Raw genomic sequence first — 19,150 nt, 5'->3', positions numbered from 1 at the left:
TTGACAAGCGCGGAGTTTGACCAATGGCAGAGCTGCTGGTGAAGGGGATGGGCGGTGCTTCTTTGGCAATGACTCTATTCAATATGGAGTACAGAAAATAGCCTGATTCACTCAGCATTTCCCTGCTCCTAATCAGTTTTCGGCCACTTTAGCATTTCTGGCACAAATTATGAACTCTCCTGCGTAGATATCAGACTACGGGACTCGATCACGTACGTTTGACATATTTCCTAATATCGTTTGAATGCAAGTTGTTTACTAGCCTACTAAACGTTAATAACAACCGCGCTGACGAGCAGTGAACTGTGAAACTGTTGTAACTCCTAAAAACTACTGGTTTCCTTTAAAACGCGGCATTTTGTGTCTACTCGACGCTTTCGACAGCTAGAGGAAGGGCTGAATACTCGATAGTTTCCGTGAAAGTAATCACCGAGTTGTGCCGACCGGCGGGGTTATCGGGTGAAAGGTGACAGCGCTTCAGTCACTCGTAGGTAAGTTGCATGCAACGCGTGATTGCAGATGTTGCGTTCAAGTTGACGATGATACGTTATGTAACCTGGAATCCGCTATGTGAGCTGCTTAATTGTGGGCTGTTGATGTGTCATATCTTCATCCCTGCTTAGAGCTTTTTATGGCAGCCATAATCTTAAAACAAAGTTTGTATGTGCTGGTATGTACCCGCCTGTGTTGTGCCCTTACTGGTTTCCAGACTAACTGGTTCCCGTTCTGGTTTGTGCAGCTGTGTTTTGCCTCAGTTAGCAGATTCGTCACAATTTTAATAAACATTTAACTGGCGATTTCCAGGTCGCATCTCCTATCGACTGTGGATTATATTGTTGTAAAAGTGAACACTATATCACTGCCACCTATACATAAAAGAAAGCATTAAAATATAATGTTTGCAAGATCGGTTAGAGCTTGATTCGAATTCACTACAACAACATTTAATTGTTCATGAAACATCACCTCCACAGTCATTATGACTGTGGAGGTGATGACTTAAATTAAATTATAAGACCACCTTGTTTTCTTCCATTTCTTGTTCATTTTAGTGCCAGGTACAACCAAAGGTACATTTGTTTGGACCAATATAATAATAACAACGGAAATAGCTCATAAAAGTTAAATTGAAGAGCTGATATCTGGGCATTTTCCATGTTTTTATTGATTATAACCCAAATCATTATCAATAAAACCATGTTAAATGTCTAGATATCAGCTCTTAAATGAAACTCTTATCAGCTATTTTTTTTATTATTATTTTATTTGTCCAAACAAATGTACCACTAGTTGTACCAGGCACTAAACTGAACAAGAAGAGAGAATGAGAAAACAAGGGCGGTCTAATAACTTTTTCCACGACTGTGTTTATTAAATATGTGACGAATCTGCTAAACGGGGAAGAAAACAGCTGCACACAACCGTACGGGCACAAGTTAGTTCGGAAACCAGTAAGGACACAACACCTGCACTGCGGCGGCCTAATGCAACCCCCCGAGTGGCACCAATGTAGGCTTCAGCTTATGCCCGTCCCAGCCTCCTAAAGAGCCCATCTTTCTCCTTTTCCTCCATGCCAAGAATGCACAATGCGGCGAGTGTCTCAGCCTCTCTGGGGTCCGTGGGACTGCTGCGTCTCTTCGGGGTGTCCTGGTCCTGGACTCTGGCAGCAGGCCTCGGGGTTTATCTGGGAACAAGAAGCTGGAAATACTTCTACATTGCAGCACGCACCGCCAAGAGAGACCTTAAGTAAGTTAAATATGTCCAAATATACACAGAGCAAAAATAAATAAATGTTTTTGCAACAATTAGTCACAAGTTGAAATCAAATGTGTAATGTTTTTCTGTGCACTCAAAAAAAAAATTTTCTCTCTAAAATTTGATGTAGAATTATAAAACTAAATAAAATAAAATAAAATCCACTTCCTCTTGCCAAGATGGACCATCCAGTATGCTGATGAAACTGGATAAACATTATACTGGTGTTACTTTGGCTGGTCACAGAAGCCATTCTAAAATGTGCAATTTTATCTTGAAAATATATTTATTTGGCACTCTGAATTATGGCTTTCACATGATTAGGGCTACAGATATGCTTTTTAGGTCACACAGGATTCATCTGTGCAGTGAACACCCTTGGTCATGACAATGAACTTCAGTCAGGTCAAGACCCCGGTGAGGACGCCAAGCAAGCAGATGAGCTTCCCTGAGATGGTTTGTGACAGTTTGTGCAGAAACCCTTTGGTTGTGCAAACCAACGGTTGCATCAGTTGTCTGGGTAGCTGGTCTAAGGTGATCTAGCAGGTGAAGAAATTGCATGTGGAGGTCTTGAGCTGGTGTGCTTACACATGGTCTGTAGTTGCATGGCTGCTTTGGAGATGGCTTATGGCAGTGAAATGGACATTCAGTTCACAGGCAACAGCTCTGGTGAACACCTGCTTTTACCATGCAAATGGTACAGACCCTTAACAACTTGTGACACCTGAGGCATCGTGTTGTGGGATAAAATTTTACATTTTAGTGTGGCCTTTTATTGTGACAGTCCAAGGTAGAAGGTACACTGTTTAGTCTGATCTTGATATGCCACACTTGTCAAATGGATGGATTATCTTGGCAAAGGAGAAGTGCTCACTAACATGGATTTAAGAAAAAAAAGTATTTTGCTTTTGCATGCACATCTTAGATATTTAATATAAGCGCTAATAATGGGAACAAGGGCAATAGTGTTGCATTTATATTTTTGTTTAGTGTAGCTTTGATCATACGTTTAAATTTTACTTACCTTTCCCTCATTGTCTCCCTCTTCTGACCCTCACCAGTGGCCTCTATGTGCTGTTGAGAGTGAAGATGGCTTTATGGCGTTACATGCGAAATGGAAGTAACATTCCTTCGATATTTGCCCAGACGGTAAAACGACACCCGAACAAACCAGCACTGATCTACGAGGCCACAGGGGAAACATGGACCTTCACCCAACTCGACGAGATGTGTAATGCAGTGGCCCACTGGGCACGAAGTCAGGGCTGGGCCTCAGGGGACGTGGTGGCCCTCTTCATGGAAAGCAGGCCGTTACAGGTGGCGCTTTGGCTGGGCTTGGCCAAGGTTGGGGTGGAAGCTGCACTCATCAACTTCAACCTCCGCCATGATTCCCTCCTGCACTGTATCGGGGTGTCTGGGTCTCGGGCAATTGTGTTCGGAGCTGAACTTGCTGATGGTAAGAATGTGTTAAACAAGGTAGAAACAGCACACGAAGAAAAACTGGTAACGCTTTATATTAAGGTCCTTGTAATAACCATAAATGAAACAGTAATAAGGCCCTTGTAAGTCCTAACAAGATGCTTATTAACATTATTGTGTGTTTATAAGCTTATATAAGTGTTAATAATGGCATTACAAACACCCATGACCCACCCATTATGTCTTTGCCATGCCTTTATTAATCTTATTTTGTTTGCTTATTGATATTAAAATATACTTTATTGCTCATCTATCATAAGTTAACTATAAGTTAACTATGCTTTTTGCAACTACCGGATCTAAAGCGAGAACAATGCCTTATTACTTGTTAATTAATGGTTATTAAGGACCTTATTATAAAGTGTTACCGAAAAACTTGTTTTAGTTCTGTATCAATGGAGGGGTGAATTCTATTTATATTTATATCTTTATCTTACCTCTTGTTTAACACACTGTGTTAAAAGGCAGATGATTACTTAAATCAGCAACACATTTCATGTTCAGAATTTTGTTTGTAACATCATGTGAGGTCAGGTTTTTGTCCTGTGGTGTCACAGTTTAATATCTCTTTTATGAGTGGAACATAAACTGTCTCCAACGTGTCATGTGGTCAAGGCATGCTGTTGGTGATCACATTGTCAGTGAAACTCCTCTTAATGCTTCTCTTTCTGAAGTTAGCTAACATTGATTCTGTTAGAATACAAACATGTCACTTGTTTGTCTCTTTAGTTTTCTGTGAGTGACTTTACTATATTTACATTTAACGTCATTATTTGATCAGCACTCTTTTTGTTCCTCAGATGTCAGTTTAATTTGCTTTTGTCTTAATATTATCACAAAGCTCTGTGATGTTCTAATTTACCAGTTTAATAGGCATCATGGCTTCAGAAATGAACTTAAAATTAGTTTGACCTTTTGCAAAAAAGGTTATTCACTGAAATCAGCATACAATTACTTTCATTTCATTCAAAATGTATTTACATTATGTATTATACAATCTCAAGCGTGTTAACTAACCCGAGTGCTGTCCTCTCTTGTTCCCCTTGCTGATTCTCAGCCATGTTGGAGATCAGTTCCTCCATCAGCCAGTCCATGGTAAAGTTTAGTACAGGAGATCTCAGTGCGGAACATCTGGCCCGACTTGGTGCTCAACCTCTGGACCCAATTCTAGCCTCTTCGCCGAGACATCTCCCTTCACCTTGTGTTCCTTCGAAAGGCATGAACGGTAAGTTCCCTCCTCCAATGTGTCTGCCATGCTGCACAGCCATGTTTGTTTAGTAGCCCAGAATGAACGAATAAAACACAGGCTCAATTGTTGAGCATTTTACATTACCTGAAGTTCGCCATAGGTTCTATTCATGTTTTGAAGGAAAGGGTTGAGAGAGAAGGTCTTCATTAAGTTGCAGACTGCCGTATGCTTCTAAATCTTATGTATTCATCCCTTGAATTTGTATGTTACTTAGGGTTGTCAAAAGTATCGATACTCAAAAAAGTATCTACTAATACTCATTTTCAAAAGTATGGATCCAAAAACTTATTAAGCAGCTAAACCATACAACCTCAAAATATTGTTCTAATTGTTATTGTTTATGGTATTTATTTATTTTTTGCACTACCTCAGCCCTGAAGCTTGTTATCATAGTTGCAGTTTCTTTTTGCACAACTGTTTTTTATTATAAATATTTAACCTGTGGTTCTGTTCAATTTTACATGTTGCATTTTTCTTGTTAACAAAAATGTTTCTGTTAAATTTTGGGGTCTTTGTTTTGATCCTTGTGGTTTCGAAAATGGTATCGAGTATCAAATATTTTCCTGAGTATCGGTATCGAGTTGAACATTTTAGTATCGTGACAACCCTAATGTTACTGACCATTTCTCTTTTGAATAGCCTCTTCAAATAATTTCCTTCTACTGTGTTAAGCTCATTTAATTTGTTTTGTTCCTTCTTTGCTCTCTTCCTGAGTCCAAAGTGTGTCCATCAGTAATTCATTTTCCTCACGCTGCTGTCAAGTCTCTGTACTGCCAACTTCTTTTCTAATGCGACTCAAGTGTGATGAGGTGAATGCTTGACTGTGCAGAACTTTTGGGGTATTGAGTCATTTTGAGTTCAATTGACAGTTTTCTCTGGACAACTGTCTGCAGTAGATATGAATGACTTGTTGAGATGTGGGTCTGAATAACAAAACAATATCCCTGAACAATGGTAAAGATGACTGAATAGAAAAGTCAGAATTAAAGATGTTAGCCCAAGATTTGCCCAGCCATACAAATTAGAAGTCTCTGCTGTCCAAGAAAACATGAAGTGGAACTAAAACGATGGCTATAGTTTCTGCTCTTTCATTTTTGTGTTCACTGATGGCATTCCAGCACTGACTGAAAGACACCTGTATGGATCTTAAACTTTCAGTGTGCAATTTTAATGGTCTTTTCTTTTCTACAGACCGTCTATTTTATATTTACACCTCTGGCACCACAGGACTGCCCAAGGCTGCCATTGTGGTTCATAGTCGGTACGTTATTCGTAAAAAAAAGCATCACTCTCCTGGGCTGATACAGTTGCTGCACAGCTAATGATAGATGTCTGAGAATCTCTCCTGTATTCCCTCAACAGTTACTACAGAATTGCTGCTTTTGGGTATTTTGCCTTTCGCATGAAGCCAGCTGACATCATCTATGACTGCCTGCCCCTCTATCACTCAGCAGGTATATGATTGCAGGCTCCAGCTCTTGATGGATACACTTTTCCCCTTTAGGTTTGCATAACCAAAATGTTAGTTTTCTCTTCTTGCCAGGTAATATCATGGGAGTTGGTCAGTGTGTGATCCATGGCCTCACTGTGGTGGTGAAAAAGAAATTCTCTGCCAGCCGCTTCTGGGAAGATTGCATTAAGTACAACTGCACGGTAAGAGCTTATGCTCGGAAAATATTTAGAAGTGCCATATTTTATTAAATCAATAACTATAAAACATTCATTTTGACAGTTTACAGTAACAACAACAATGCTCCCTCATTGTAGGTGGTGCAGTATATAGGAGAAATCTGCCGCTACCTCCTGTCTCAGCCAGTGCGGCCGTCAGAAAAGGGCCATAAAGTTCGGCTGGCGGTAGGAAACGGGTTGCGCCCCAGTGTGTGGGAGGCCTTCACAGAACGTTTCGGAGTGGCGCAGATTGGCGAGTTCTATGGAGCAACTGAGTGCAACTGCAGCATTGCCAACATGGATGGCAAGGTCAGCAATCAGTTGTACTTATCTTTTTTTTTTTTTTTTTTTTTTACATTTTGTCTTTATTTAGAATCACATTTCAATATCACATTACAACAGTCATCACCGTTTTGATAATAGACACTGTGATCCATATTTTCAGATTTTTATAAAAGTTGTACTTATCTTTACTGTTAAAATATGAATTTGATGAGAATTTAGCTCATTCCTCCTGGTAACTTTCAAGGCTATCCACAACCTCGCCCCCAATATCTGTCCGACCTCCTCCATGTTCCCGCTCCCTCAGATCCTCTTCCTCAATACACCTGTCTGTCCCCTCCGCCCGTCTCACCAACATGGGGAGCAGAGCATTCAGCCTCTGGAACTGACTACCACCCCAACTCAGGAACATTGACTCACTCCCCCATTTCAAATCACTATTCAAAACACATCTGTTTAAAACCTCTTATTCCCTCTGATGACAAGCATTAAAATATAATGTTTGCAAGATCGGTTAGAGCTTGATTCGAATTCACTACAACAACATTTAATTGTTCATGAAGCATCACCTCCACAGTCATGGAAAAAATGATTAGACCACCTTGTTTTCTTCCAGTTCTTGTTCATTTTAGTGCCTGGTACAACCAAAGGTACATTTGTTTGGACAAATATAATAAATAACAACAGAAATAGCTAATAAAAGTTAAATTGAAGATCCATGATCCATGTTTTTATTGATTATAACCAAAATCATTATCAATAAAACCATGTTAAATGTCTAGACATCAGCTCTTAAATGAAACTCTTATCAGCTATTTTTTTTATTATTATTATATTGTCCAAACAAATGTACCACTAGTTGTACCAGGCACTAAAATGAACAAGAAAGCAGGGAGAAAACAAGGGCGGTCTAATAACTTTTTCCACGACTGTGTTTATTAAATGTGTGACGAATCTGCTAAATGGGGAAGAAAACAGCTGCACACAACAGTACGGGCACAAGTTAGTTCACTAAGACTCACTCCCCCATTTCAAATCACTATTCAAAACACATCTGTTTAAAACCGCTTATTCCCTCTGATGACTTTTACCCTGTCCAAATCTATCTATTGTATTGTATTGTTATTAATTCTGTGTATTTTATTGTATTTTATTGCTGTTTCTTTTCTATCCTTTTGTACGGTGTCCTTGAGTGCCAAGAAAGGCGCCTCCAAATAAAATGTATTATTATTATTATTATTATTATTATTATTATTATTAATTCTGTTCCTCCAGGTGGGAGCCTGTGGATTCAACAGTCGCATTCTTCCCAACGTGTACCCGATCCGTCTGGTGAGGGTGGACGAGGACAGCATGGAGCTGGTTCGTGACAGCCGGGGGCTCTGCGTGCCTTGCCGCCCTGGTAACTAATACCATTCTACAGTAATGAGTTCTCTAGATGTAGTATGTGATTGGTATTTGTTTTGATCTTCTATAAGCAATCTATTAGACTCCCAATGTTTCTTGCAGGGGAGCCAGGGCTTCTGGTAGGTCGTATCAACCAACAGGATCCATTACGGCGGTTTGATGGCTACGCTAATCAGGATGCTACAAAGAAGAAGATCGCTCACAATGTGTTCAAGAAAAATGATTCTGCATATTTATCAGGTGACCATTCCTTTTATTTCTCAAAGTTAATAATGATATTGTTGTTATATGACATCATAGCACTCCTCACAGCTTCAGTGCTCATTTGAAAAGGGTGAAATTAATAAGTCTTGTAAGTGGTCTAGATAAAGAACTTTGTATAAATGAAGGCAATGTCAAATTGACAAGCTTCCTTTGTCAGTGCTCAGCTTACTTGTTTTCTTAATATCATATATGTTAAACATTTGAAACTGCGTAATTCATAAAAAAGAGCACAGTTCAGGTTGGAAAGAGGTGTGCGTGTACTCTTCAGTTTATAGACCACCTCACATGGAAGACTCCTCTGATCAGATCTCCTCTCAATCTTTCTGACTTTAAAGACCTCATAAGGGGGAATTAGGGCTTCTCTTTCTGACTCCCCGAGCTTAGGTGTAATGTGCATTTTTTTTTTGCTATGCTTTAACCAGACATGGATTTTTTTTTTAATCCAAATTTGGCAATTATTCTGTCCATATGTCTATTCCAGGAGACGTGCTGGTGATGGATGACATGGGCTACATGTACTTTCGTGACCGTGGCGGAGACACGTTCCGCTGGCGAGGAGAAAATGTCTCCACCACCGAGGTGGAGGGTGTGCTCAGCAATCTTCTTGGACAGACAGATGTGGCTGTGTACGGCGTGTCAGTACCATGTGAGTAACTTTATAAGTTAGCACTGCTTTCAGCATCACATTTGGACTGTAGTTGTTTTTTTCTTTTTTAATGCATATTGCTTTTAGTTGAACTCAGCACTTGACAAGCTGTTCTCTCCATGTGTCGCACCAGGCGTAGAAGGCAAAGCCGGCATGGCTGCCATTGCAGACACCACAGGGAGCTTTGACTTCAACAGTTTCTTGCAAAAAGTCCAGCAATCTCTTCCTTCATATGCTCGCCCTGTGTTCCTGAGAATCTCCCCACACGTGGACACCACAGGTACGCTGACCTAATGTACAGTACAGGCCAAAAGTTTGGACACACCTTCTCATTCAATGTGTTTTTCTTTATTTTCATGACAATTTACATTGTAGATTCTCACTGAAGGCATCAAAACTATGAATGAACACATATGGAATTATGTACTTAACAAAAAAAGTGTGAAATAACTGAAAACATGTCTTGTATTTTAGATTCCTCAAAGTAACCACCCTTTGCTTACTAGAATATAAGACGTGTTTTCAGTTATTTCACACTTTTTTGTTAAGTACATACTTCCACATGTGTTCATTAATAGTTTTGATGAATTTACAATGTAAATAGTCATGAAAATAAAGGAAATGCATTGAATGAGAAGGTGTGTCCAAACTTTTGGCCTGTACTGTACCTTCATAAAAAATGTTCCCATCACGGACTATTTCGTACCAACAAATCCTAACCTATTTTATGCATCTTCATTCATCCCTTCCACATAGGTACATTTAAAATCCAGAAAACCAGGCTGCAGAGAGAGGGATACGACCCACGTCTCACCACTGATCAGATCTACTTTCTGAACAGCAGAGCCGCATGTTATGAAGCTGTAGACGAGGAGCTATACAACGCTATAGAGGAGGGAAGGATGTCTCTATGACATGGATGCTGTAGCAGCACAGTCATGGTGCCTCAGTAAAAGAGATGCTGTAGAGAGGGTATAATGTATGCATAGGCTGGTGTCAGAGCAGTAAGTCTTGGTGCACCACCTGCCTGGATTTTCAGGGAACAGGGTTAAGAGGACTACTTACATAGTCAGAGTACTGTAGCAGATGAAGGTTTAACACTGTATGAGTAACATACCAGGACATAATGTGAGGGCATTTGTTCCCTTTAATAACTTGTTTTTTTTAATTATTAAATGAACACCTCAAAAAGCCTTTGAGCAACACCACATACAGAGTCTACAGGGCATCTCTCACAACCCATTTAAATAGGATACATGTTACAAAAATGTTAGGACAGCAAGAGGTAGCATCAAGTCAGACTGTTACAGGATATTTTACCCATTTACAAAATGTGCTGCAAAAATAATGCCGTGTAGGTTAAAGCAATACTTGAGTGTGAACCTATAGACCCACTGATGTGTTTTAAATGAGGCTGAAAGACCAGACTTAAACATGCAGTAAAAAGCCACATGCAGTGGCTGCTAGATCAAACACTAACCATAGAGACTTTTTTAATGCAATGGAAAACTAATCTCACTTGTCATGTTTGAACCTCTGAACAATACTGGCACGGGTTTGCAAATGCACAAAAGTTGTTACTGTATGTGCCTTATATGAAACATAAGATCTGTGTTTCATTTTTTAAAATTCTCTTTTTGGAAAAGGAACTCCAGAGATTGTGGAAATCACAGTAGTGATTTGGTGTCATGCAAAGCTGAGTCACACATTGTGACTGTTTTTATGTAACAAATCTTATCAGTGTAGTAATATATGGTTGTTAAAGCTATATCAGATATCCAGACTACATTTTTCTTGTAACTCAAATTAAATATTTTAAAACATGTTTCTTTGTTTCATGTCATTCTTTGAAAAGAAAAAAAATCTTATTTTCTTACTTTTTTTAGGAATATAGTGCTCTAATTCCCCATAACTGTCTCTTGCAAAAGAAAAAAAATCAACCATTTGCAAGCTTAAGCATTCATTTGTTTCTTTCATTGGATGATTTTAATACAAACAGTGTTTGGCAATATGTCTCCAATGTGATTTAGTCTGTTGATAGGAGTATCCTTGTGGGTAGGATTTTCAGTGGATGCTCTTTGCAGGCGGAGCAAAAGTAGGGAAAGGCTCTGGGTGTTATGATATCTTTGAAAGTGTAGAGAGGTGTTCTCTCTCCAGCGTCATAGAAGGTCACCTTGCCTCTATCCATGTCTAAAACTATTCTTATCACTTCAGGCTTCTTGGTCATGTTCAGCGGTTCCCACGGTGCAGTGCAGGCCTTATGTTCTCCGTTGCGAAACCTTATGGTCCAGAATCCCTCTGCTGGTGTCAGCACATGCTTCCCCTTCCTGTTGATGGAGTCGCTGGCTACTCCCACCACCCAGTAGGTGTTGTCTTTCACCTCTACATCCCAGCTGTGGCGTCCAGAGGTATAGCCTTCAGCAGCCAGCATCTCAGCACTGACGTCAAAGCGCTCTGGGTTGTCTGGGAGCTTGAAAATCTGGGTAGAGTTCTGCACAACTGTGAGATCCTCTGAGATGATGAAGCAGCTCGCTGCTGTGTTTGGATCCAGAATCACAGGATCTTAAGAGGAAAAAAAGAGAAGTTACTCATCTGTCAGAAAAGGAGTTGGTGAATATAACAAGGCTATTTATTGTTTGAGGAACTCACTATAGTTTATAATACGCTTCATCTTTTCCCACACTTTGTATTTCAGAGAGCCCAAGTGTTTGCCCACATCAATCAGAGCACCAGAAATCATTTGGGGATCAGTGGAAGTTCGCCAGGTTCTGAAAAGATACATCAGCAGTTAGATGGTGAGAATTACATCACTAGAGCTATCTTGGTAACGCTTTATATTAAGGTCCTTGTAATCACCATTAATTAACAAGTAATAAGGCCCTTGTAAGTCCTTACAAGATGCTTATTAACATTATTGTGTGTTTATAAGCTTACATAAGTATTAATAATGGCATTACAAACACCCATGACCCACCCATTATGTCTTTGCCATGCCTTTATTAATCTTATTTTGTTTGCTTATTGATATTAAAATATACTTTATTGCTCATCTATTATAAGTTAACTATAAGTTAACTATGCTTTTTGCAACTACCGGATCTAAAGCAAGAACAATGCCTTATTACTTGTGAATTAATGGTTATTAAGGACCTTATTATAAAGTGTTACCCTATATTTTCTCAAAATGATTCTGAGCTGGATCCTAGGTGTGGCATTAACACTTACCTCCTTATTGTTTCTTTGTAATTCTGAAAGAAAAATTTAAGAGAACAACTTTAAGACAATTTCTGGTTAAGATTAGTTATTGGACTAGTCTGAAACACTACTTTCATCTACCTTAAGAAATGGGATATCTGGAGATTTCATCTCCTGTTCCACTAATCTGATGGTGTTTGAGAGAGAGGTCATTTCCTCGCTCATCTCCTCATACGTCTGGTTAATCATTAGGTTCTTCTGATCCAGCTCTGCCTTCAAAGCAGCCAGCCTGGCCGCCTCCTGCTCTCTCAGGAAATGGTGAAGTGCCTCAAATTCCTCCTTGATCTGTGTCTCAGTATGTTGAACCTGGTTCTGGAAAGACATATGATTGATGGGTAATCATTGCCAGCACACCCTGACGCTCTAGTGTGTCCAAAGAAACAGGATGTTCTGAACTGACAGTACCTTGACATGTTCTGTCATTTCCTCACAGACCACTTTCTCCTTCTTGTACAGCTGCAACTTCTCTTTCAAAGGTAAAAGTGCATTCTTCAGTTCCTCCTAAAAAAGTCATTGACAGGGCATCAACACTTAAAAACAAGGTCAACCTGGCAGAGGGCCCAGCTGTCAGCACAATGCAGGGCTTTCAGCTGCCACATACTCTTTCCATGGCAGCATTCTCTGTAAGCTGCACAATAGCGTCAAATTAAAGGGACAAATCGATGGTAAAGGATCTAATGCCCCGGTAACAAGCAAACTTGAGCTTGTGCAACTTAGAATTAAGACAGGACACATCGTGGCAACAAATAGATCCATATCACATTATGGATTTCCCATTCTCGAAAGAAGGGGAGCGCAGGAGTAGAATGAATGTAGCGTCACAGAAACCTTGTGGGAATCGAGTTTCAGTTCTCTCAGGACCCCAATGGCGACAGCAAACCAAAAATATAAATCTATTATTAGAAAGTGAATGAACTCTGCCAAACACCTTCACACACATCAGCATATGGGGCTTATAGGGGCACAAAGGTTGTCAGAGAATATGATGGAAAAACACAATAAACAATGCCTTTTCAAAATGTTGACAAGCTGTAAATAAAACTAATGTTCAGGTACCAAATACCACTTTAGCATTTTGTTGATTATTGGATAGCCTTTGAGATTTCATTGGTAAATTAGTAACAACAAAAACAGTCAATCTTATCAGTTATGATTGTAATTTAAGATGTCCCAGGCAGCTGATGCTTTAGAAAATGTACTACCTCTCTGAAATACTCGGGTGACCAACCCTGTAACTTAAACTTACCTTACAGTCATGAGCACCTTCCCTAATGGGATAAAGCCTGTGTCCAGTGTGTGTAGCAGCTTTCCCACATAGACCACAGATTGGCTCCAAGTCTTCCAAACAGAACAATGTAAGCTTTTCTCCATGCTCCTTACAAGCCTCAGGGTCATGCTTGCTTCTGTCCTGCTTGAAGGATTCACAGGACTTCTCCAGCACACTGCTCACTGCGATATGATCCATAGAGGACCGGCGCCAGCACAGAGGACAGTAGTGTGAATCCCCACTGCCTTGTGTCTCCCAGCTGTCTGTTAGACAGGCTTTACAGAATCTGTGTCTGCACGTGAGCACAACAGGCTGACTGAGAATATTTCCACAAATTGGACAGGAGAGGTCATCCTCAAGTTGAGCACGTCTGCTGGCCATTCTTCTTCTCACATGGCTTTGATGAGGAGGCAGTATTTGAAGCCCCTCCCACGTCTGTGGAAGGCTACCTCATCTTGACCTCAGAGATAAGTGTTGATACCTCAGCTCTCTAAGGCATATCCCATGTTATGCTGTGTTGTGTTGAGTATGCATATCAGTCTTTCTCAAATAAACACCACACCACAGAAGAAATAAATTGGCTTAGCATTTACGACACTGAAGCTGTGCAGATCAGAGCAAAGAGTAGCCTGACTGACCCAATGATCACACAAGAGAATATGGTATGCTATGTTTACCTCGTAATCCTGAGTTATTTAAGAGGTCTGTTGAAACAGCCTGTCACAGTGTAATGAAGGAGTTTACAGAGAAACAATGTCCAAAAAAAGACTCTGGGTGAGGATATAAATAGACAGAGGAAACTGATTTGGAGTGAAGTTATGTGGGTGAGAAATGTCCTTCTGCTGACCAGTGGAATATTCTCAAGTTTTGCTTTAGGCAACAGCTTTTTAGGAATTGACACATAATTATTACTTTTCAATCAATAAAATCCCACTTCTCTCCCACATAAGGGCAGATAGGGGCTGTTTCTTTCTTTCTGAAGTATTTATATTTATGTAAAATTGAATCCAAAATATGGATTAATAAAGTGAAATATGTATACAATAATACAGATTTCTAATTAGGACATGGAAGAAAGAGGAGAAAAATATAAAATATTATATAATGTCAAGAAATGACAACACACTTTGTGAAATATGTTCCTTTTGCAATACTATAACTTTAGATTTCATACAGGGAAAAAATAGAGGGAATTTTATAAACAAGTTTGAACACATTAGCATGGTCATCTTAAAGATAATTTGTAAATTTAAAAAGTATTTAACAGTAAGATAACCTTGTTTATACTGTAATCCAGTACTTTGTTGTGGGTGTTAGTTTACTAGAATGAATGTTTGGCCAAAAATAGGGCAAGAGTGTGTTGATAGGGGTGAAAAGGGAATACAGACCTGCCATTGGAAAGCACGTTCGGATTCAGCTTGAGTTTCAGCTTTAAACAAGCAGGTAGGACAGGTATTTGAGTGTGTGCACTGTATCTGCAGCAAGAATATGCTGGAGGCTGAAGACTTTATATTGACATTACTTTAAATATTATGTTAAGTTTTATTATAATAAAGTCAGGAGCTAGTTTTCGAAATAAGCCAGGCTTATTTCACCTGAGTCTGACTCATTTTCAGTTTATTTGGTTCAATGAAGGAAATTCAACATAGTTCCCAGCATAAGTTGCCATAGTAACTGAGCTTGAACTATGTTGAATTTAACAAACTCAAATAAGCCTGCCATATTTCGCAAACTCGCTCTATGGAACAGGCTGTTTGTATGTGTATGTTTACAATCCCTTTAAAGCCTTCTAATATTTCACAGCCAGGCATAACTAAGTCATATTTACAGAACTACAGATGAAGAGCCCGATTCGAGTAATTTAGTCTTTAAAACTTAATTTTTCCCTCATCCTCCCTGAGCAATCTGTGACCAAATAAGTAACTGTCTTGTTGAGATGCCAAAGGATATATTTGATTTGTTCAGCAGTTCAGAGCCATTAATAGCCATTAACAGTCAACAGCCAAAGAGGTCAACTACCCCACCACACACACACACACATTACGGCCATGCCAGATTGGTTGTGGCTCTTCATGCAGTCACTGGACAGACAACAGATATTTCTTTTAATAGTCATTTCTCCATTTAAAGTCTTTTGTGTGTGTGTGTGTGTGTGTGTGTGTGTGTGTGTGTGTGTGTGTGTGTGTGTGTGTGTGTTTTAAATATTTAATTGCAACAATTACATTATGCAACTTAAAAGATAAAAAACTGTTCTGTTAAAGTAGGTGAATTACTAGCTATTTGTTGTGTATAATAGTTTTATCTGCTGTAATCTTCAGTGATTTCTGCTGTAGTGTAGAGGATAAACTCTGCTGCAGAGAGCAGAAGGTTATGAGTTCAATTCCTACCTTACACTATTATTATAGCCACTTGGATGAAGGCACATCACCTCCAGCTGAACCTTTCAAAAACTGAACTGCTGGTCCTCCCTGCTAAACCCACAATACACCACAACATCAACATCAAGATTGACTCCCTGTGTCTTTCACCCACCAAGGTGGTGCGAAACTTAGGGGTGATGATTGATGACCAACTCACCTTTTCCAGTCATGTCGCCTCAGTCACCCGGTCATGCCGCTTTGCACTTTACAACATCAGAAAAATCAGACCTTACCTAACTCAACATGCCACTCAACTCCTGACACAGGCTGTTGTCATCTCAAAACTTGACTACTGTAATGCCCTCCTGACAGGCCTGCCAGCCTGCTCAGTAAAACCGATTCAGATGATCCAGAACGCGGCGGCGCGTCTGGTCTACAACCAGCCTAAAAGGTCACATGTCACTCCGCTGCTCATTGAGCTCCACTGGCTACCTGTTGCAGCCCGCATCAAATTCAAATCTCTAATGCTGGCCTACAAAGTTGTCTCCGGTACTGCTCCTACCTACCTGAACGCCCTGATTCAGACATATGCTACCTCACGACCGCTGCGCTCTTCCAATGAACGGCGCCTGGCTCTGCCCCCCGTTGGTCCAAGGCAATCCAGACTGTTTGCACTTCTTGTTCCCCGCTGGTGGAACGCACTACCAGTTCCTACCAGAGCAGGGGCGTCCCTCTCTACCTTTAAAAAACTCCTGAAGACCCAGCTCTTCAGAGAGCATCTTCTCTCCTAGACCACATGATAAGTCTACTCCTCAAAGAATTGTCACTAGCACTAATAGCTCTTATTGCACTATACCTTGATTGTTTGCTTTTACTCTTCCTGTAAGTCGCTTTGGATAAAAGCGTCTGCTAAATGACTAAATGTAAATGTAAATGATTTGACACAAATAGTTGAATTGAAAAAATGGTTTTAAATGTTAAAGATTAGATTAATTGGGAAAAGACAGATGGGTTGCTTTGCAGCGTGGGTTTGCATGTGCATGCCGACATCTCATACAGAGGGAAACACTGAAATAATGAGGAGGCTGACAGACATTTAACTACAGTGAACGGTCCACTGAGCCCATGGTGAGCAGCAGGGAGTCCTGATTGTGAAACTCAAGTTTCTTCTGTGATATGTTTTCCTTGCAAGACTGTACAGGTTCTCTTGGTCTAATTTCCAACATTTTGTATCCTTAGTTTTGGCAGGGAAAAACATCCAAAGATCAAATTTATCAAATGTATGCTCAACACTTGATTTTAAAGAGTAAACTTTTTTTTCTTAATTCAGCTTACCTTATGATCATTGAATGCCTCCTTTATGGGATACACTCTGTGATTGATATGGAGGCCTGATCTGTGGCATGTAGAGCAGACAGGATCCAGATCAGCTACACAGACGAGAAGTAGTCGCTCTTCATGTACGTTACATGTTCTATGTGGAAGTCCAGGGCTCTCTTTAAAGCAGAGAGGACACTCTTTAACACCATGTTCTACCCAGAAAAGCTCCAAACAGCTTGTACAAAAGCAACGATAACAATCGACACAGGCGAGGACCACTGGAGCCAGGAAGAGTTTCCTACACACAGCGCAGTAGGAATCGTCCACAACATAACGTGAGATGTCATCCTCCATCTGTGAAATTTAGTGCAGCACTGATGGGTCTCTACTGTGCAGTAAAAGTTATATGCCCTCTGCATGTACAGTATGTACCATGGGTGTTGAAATACATATGGTCCTTCAACAGGAGAGAGAGGAGAGACCAGCTGCTCTAGTTTCACCATAAATAAACGGGCACATTAAAGGCAGGTTTTAAGCAAAGCTACAAACCATGCGAATAAAAAAAATGGAAAGGACATATTAAAATGAATTGAAAATGTTCACCTTTACCAAGTATGTTGTAAAGAGGTATGTGGGCTTAATAATGAGCTCTATAGTTGCCTTTCTTATTTATATGTTTAAGTTGAGTTTAAATTATTTTTATGCCTCCATGTCCTTACATGCTTTGCATTGTGGGTTTGCATGTGCATGTCGGCATCTCATACAGAGGGAAACGCCGCGATAATGAGGAGGCTGACAGACATGTAACTACAGTGAACGGTCCACTGAGGCAATGGGGAGCAGCAGGGACTCCTGAGCTTTGAAACTAAAGTTTCTTCTTTGATGTTTTTCATTGCAAGAATGTACAGGTTTTTAGGTCTAATTTGCCATTTCCAGCATTTTTTTATTCAGCTTACCTTATGATCATTGAATGCCTCCTTTATGGGATACACTCTGTGATTGATATGGAGGCCTGATCTGTGGCATGTAGAGCAGACAGGATCCAGATCAGCTACACAGAGGAGAAGTAGTCGCTCTTCATGTACGTTACATGTTCTATGTGGGCGTCCAGGGCTCCATTTAAAGCAAAGAGGACACTCTTTAACACCATGTTCTACCAAGAAAAGCTCCAAACACCAATTGCAAAAGCAACGATAACAATCAACGCAGGTGAGGAGCACTCGAGCCAGGAAGGGTTCCCCACACACAGCGCAGTAGGAATCGTCCACAACATGACGTGAGATGTCAACCTCCATCAGTGAATTAAAGAAAGATTTAATTCAGCACTAATGGGTCTCTACCATGCAGTAAAACCTATACCCCGGTGCATGTACAGTGTGTACTATAGGTGTTGAAATACATTTGGTCCTGCAGCAGGAGAGAGAGGAGAGACCCAGCTGCTCTAGTTTCACCAAAAATAAACATGTACATTAAAGGCAGCTTTAACACAAATCTTTAAACCATGCTAATATAAAAACTGGAAAAGATATTCATATTAATTGAAAATGTTCACCTCTACCAAGTTAGTTGTTAAGAGGTATATGTGCCTTATAATGAGCTAAATTCTTTTTAGGCTCCCATGTCTTTATATAGGGAAAGTAGTAACTTACAGTTACTGTTAAAGTTATATGTAAAAAAAAATACTAAGTCTAAAATACAATTCATTTTAATTTACATATACTGTATAGTATACAGTCATTTTGTACATTTTAAGGTTAAAGAAGCATTTAAACAGATAAGAAGGCTCCTTTTTACTGATCATATTCTAGAGGAATGTGGCTATGTTACTATTCATTCACTTCAATAGAGTCATTTCTGTATTACAAGCTTACAGTAGAAACCTTAAGGCAAAGTTAACACAATGTATTCATATAATTCAAAGACATAAAGTTGATTTAATAGTGGAAATTTGGACCTTGATGTATAATGAGCCCAATTATAATAATAAATCCAGAGCAATATATCGACTAGACCATTTTCAAATGGCTGCAGGTTTCATGCAGGATTTAACACAAATAGGAAAAAAGATCATAAGTAGTACCACTAACTTATCTGCTGCTTTTTCCTTCCTTCACATTTTTTTAACCAGTGCTTCACACAACATAAGTTTTAGGTAATAGATAATATGAAAAACAGAGCACTGTTTTTTAAAATCACAT

At 39.7% G+C, this 19,150-nt stretch overlaps 2 protein-coding genes across 3 annotated transcripts; one reads left to right on the top strand and one right to left on the bottom strand.

Moving 5' to 3' along the window:
- Window positions 1-72: 72 nt before the first annotated feature.
- slc27a1a (solute carrier family 27 member 1a) lies at window positions 73-10,575 on the top strand. Of its 2 annotated transcripts, none has more exons than XM_059347650.1 (13): window positions 73-491; window positions 1,579-1,746; window positions 2,817-3,211; window positions 4,292-4,459; window positions 5,675-5,744; window positions 5,846-5,937; window positions 6,027-6,136; window positions 6,251-6,460; window positions 7,709-7,835; window positions 7,943-8,080; window positions 8,586-8,750; window positions 8,884-9,030; window positions 9,507-10,575. In XM_059347650.1, exons 2-13 carry the CDS (start codon window positions 1,580-1,582, stop codon window positions 9,662-9,664), a joined length of 1,947 nt encoding a protein of 648 aa, XP_059203633.1. In that variant the 5' UTR covers window positions 73-491; window position 1,579; the 3' UTR covers window positions 9,665-10,575. The 2 variants fall into 2 exon arrangements, with proteins under 2 accessions (XP_059203633.1, XP_059203634.1); XM_059347651.1 differs by having other exon boundaries at window positions 112-212.
- A 201-nt stretch (window positions 10,576-10,776) lies between these two features.
- trim35-13 (tripartite motif containing 35-13) lies at window positions 10,777-13,653 on the bottom strand. Its single transcript, XM_059347656.1, has 6 exons — window positions 13,252-13,653; window positions 12,411-12,506; window positions 12,087-12,317; window positions 11,976-11,998; window positions 11,400-11,518; window positions 10,777-11,312 (listed from the first exon to the last, which is right to left on the bottom strand). Exons 1-6 carry the CDS (start codon window positions 13,651-13,653, stop codon window positions 10,777-10,779), a joined length of 1,407 nt encoding a protein of 468 aa, XP_059203639.1.
- Window positions 13,654-19,150: the final 5,497 nt, after the last annotated feature.

The sequence above is a fragment of the Centropristis striata genome, chromosome 13 (assembly GCF_030273125.1).
Source record: "Centropristis striata isolate RG_2023a ecotype Rhode Island chromosome 13, C.striata_1.0, whole genome shotgun sequence".
Classification (NCBI taxonomy): Eukaryota; Metazoa; Chordata; class Actinopteri; order Perciformes; family Serranidae; genus Centropristis; species Centropristis striata.
This window is presented reverse-complemented; position numbering and strand designations above follow the sequence as displayed.